Source organism: Amphimedon queenslandica, unplaced genomic scaffold (assembly GCF_000090795.2).
Source record: "Amphimedon queenslandica unplaced genomic scaffold, v1.1 AMPQUscaffold_12984, whole genome shotgun sequence".
Lineage (NCBI taxonomy): Eukaryota > Metazoa > Porifera > Demospongiae > Haplosclerida > Niphatidae > Amphimedon > Amphimedon queenslandica.
In genome coordinates this window covers 25,418-28,543 of record NW_003546780.1, presented here as the reverse complement: position 1 = coordinate 28,543, position 3,126 = coordinate 25,418, and the positions used below count along the sequence as shown (strand labels likewise).

The 3,126-nt window shown below is 33.9% G+C and overlaps 1 protein-coding gene across 1 annotated transcript in view; it reads right to left on the bottom strand.

Annotated features, from left to right (window-relative positions):
* LOC109585918 (ubiquitin carboxyl-terminal hydrolase 24-like) overlaps positions 1 to 3,126 on the bottom strand; it is a 52,188-nt gene that overhangs the window by 25,937 nt on the left and 23,125 nt on the right. The window contains exons 24-30 of the mRNA XM_020002064.1: positions 2,736 to 3,059; positions 2,333 to 2,488; positions 1,848 to 2,049; positions 1,221 to 1,439; positions 826 to 984; positions 481 to 610; positions 107 to 251 (exon numbers count right to left, since the gene is read on the bottom strand). Of these exons, the coding sequence (XP_019857623.1) occupies positions 107 to 251; positions 481 to 610; positions 826 to 984; positions 1,221 to 1,439; positions 1,848 to 2,049; positions 2,333 to 2,488; positions 2,736 to 3,059 (1,335 nt within the window). The remainder of the gene's footprint in view (positions 1 to 106; positions 252 to 480; positions 611 to 825; positions 985 to 1,220; positions 1,440 to 1,847; positions 2,050 to 2,332; positions 2,489 to 2,735; positions 3,060 to 3,126) is intronic.

Sequence of the window (3,126 nt, the reverse complement as noted above, 5' to 3'; positions counted from 1 at the left end):
TCTCTCTCTCTCTCTCTCTCTCTCTCTCTCTCTCTCTCTCTCTCTCTCTCTCTCTCTCTCTCTCTCTCTCTCTCTCTCTCTCTCTCTCTCTCTCTCCCTCCCTTACCTCCCATTCTTTAGAGTTCATTGGTCTACAGCTGTGGTGCATTGCTATCAACCTGTTGGCTACACACTTCAAGTTAGCAAGACAGTCGGTGGAGAGCTCAATCAGGAGATCATAGGCAGCAACTCTAGCAGCAACATCACTACACCTAATGGAGGAATAACAATAACAATAATAATAATAATAATAGCACAGTAAATATTGAAAGACCAAGTGCATACTGTGTAACATTTATAATAATAAATAAAATTATTACAGATGTCAATGTACACTGTACAGTGCCCACAGTAGCAATAAACCCACAACTCAGCCATAGCTCCTACCACATACATGTATAGGGTCACTTTTACATGTAATCCTGTGTTCATGTGACTCACTTTGGTTCAATGTTTAGTATACCCTTAGCCTCTGGATCTCTTGATTGTGAGACCAAATGTGAGGCTGGGAATAGAAAATTATCAAGTAAATCTGGTACCAAAGTATCAGTATAGGAGGACTTATCAACACCTAATGGAGGAGAGAGAAATAAAGATGTACATGTACATGTAGTAGAATTAGTAATGATTGAAAGAGATTTGTGCCATATAGTTGAAGTTTCTGTACTTTTATATGCACAAAAATACATGTACACATGTACATGTACATGTACAGCATAAAACATTATGTTTAATAGTGAATATTAATCAAGTATAATTACTATATTAATAATTTAATATACTGACCGTGACAAGACATCAAAGCTCTTATGAGGTTCAAGTGTCCAGCAAGGAGTGTCTGTACTGGAGGACAAGGAGGGGGAGGTATGGTCACTGATGATAACCAGTCCAACTCCTTCTTTAACATGTGATGGACATCAATGGAGAGAGACTCCTGCTCAGATACTAAAGAAATAAAAATAATAATAATTAGTATAATTTACCAATGCATTATATCTATTTATTAACATTGTATATTGTTAGTATTTTTAGTGCTTGTTTTTGTTGTTATTATTTAAATAAATAAAAAAACATGACATACACGTAATACACATTGAAATGTACATGTACATGTACATGTACATGTACATATATATGTACATGTATATGTACATGTGTACGCATTACATGAATGAACTAACCTAATAATCTTTTGAGAAGGTGAGATAAAAAAATAAAATATTCCGTACACCTTCCCCACAGCACTAGGTCGGAATTGCTGGGCGGGGTCAGTTTCCATAGCAACAGGGTAGGGGTAGAATTCAGAAGGAGGTGAAGGAAGAAATGTTGTGGAGTCTCTGAGGGGGAGGGGCAGGGTCTCTTGGGCTGATTGGACTGATCCTCTGAATCTTCATAAGACACTGAATGAGAGAAGAAAATATAATATTAATAATATTAAAAAATAAAGTAAAAATAAAAAATAAAGTAAAAAAAAAATAATAATAAATTTAAAAATAAAGTAAAAAATAAAAAATAAATAAATAATAAAAATAATAAATAAAAAATAAATAAATAATAAAAATAATAAATTAAAAATAAATAAATAATAAAATATTAATATCAAGAGCAGATCAATGTACATGTATTGTAGCATCAATGTAGCTAGTAATTTTGGAGAAAATTTTTTAGTGATTCACTACAAATTTTTTCGACGATTGGTTTATTTTAAATTGATGAATTTGTGCTAAGCAAGGCTGTTTTTTTAAATGCCAAACTTGACAAAATTTCTCCTCCATCTTTACAATATTTATTTATTCATTTTATCCTACCTGAGTAAAACCTAGCGTCCAAACAAAGATCAAAAAAGGATTCCATCATTTGGTTCCGGAGGTCAGGCTGGGAGGAGCCCAGCAACACATCAATCACAAACTCTTCTACACGTGAGAGCTCATAAAATATTTTCAAAAGGTTTTTACGAAGTTTTAGACAAGTGACGAGAAGTTCTAGAGACTCTTGAGCAATACTGACATCCTACAATAGAAAAAATATTTTCTTTAACTATAAAATACTATTAATAGATTATATAAGGTAATCGTTACTATTAATTAATAGATTATACAACGTAATTGTTACTATTAATAGATTAATAAGTTTGATACTACTAAACATGTAGATTTGTTGCTAATAATAGAATAATAAATTACTGGTCAATCTGTTACTATTAATAGATAACAAAGTACTATTAATAGATTATGAGGTAATTGTTACTATTAATAGATTATGAGGTAATTGTTACTATTAATAGATCACATACCTTGCTGTTAACTACACTGGTAGTGAAAGAGCACAGGCCAGACTTCAACTGATCGCTGCCCTCTCCTGTAGCAAGATACAGTTTACCAGCTCCTGCTGACCAGCAGACTCTCATTAGGCAGGAGAGGATGGTTCGGAAATCATCATTAGTCATTGTCTATATATGGAAAATAGATACATGAATGTACATGTACATTGTGAGATTTAGAAATAAGTTTTAGGAAATTAATCTAATCATGAAAGACTTAATGGGAGATCGTCTCCTACATGTACATGTACTTACATGTACATGTACTTACATGTACATGTACATGTATTAACAAAATTAAAAAAATATGAAATAATTAATACTGTAAAACAATACACATGTACATGTACATTTAAAACAAGATGGTCGATCTTACCTCTATCGTATGTCTAGCGACCTCATCCTCTACATTCCGACTCATCTGTCTACCAACAGGAAGGTGTGGCTTATCAACTCCCTCCACACCACCTTCAGTATCGGATGAAGTGGGCGGAGGACATAAAAGGACTCTCGCTAGGGTTAGAGTGATTGCGTAACAGTCTTGACGGACGGTGACGTCGGTTTCTGGAGGGAAATTGGAGCTGTGGAGTATGTTAAGGACAACTTTGAGGCCCTCGGCCTCTAGGAAGTTTCGACGGAAAGTTTGAGATGAATCGACTTCAGTGATCTGATTGGTCGGCATTAGCTTACCACTGAGGACCTGAGAGAATGGGATTTGATTAATTAATTAGGGACATAATTTTTTTAAATGGTCATAACTTGGAAAA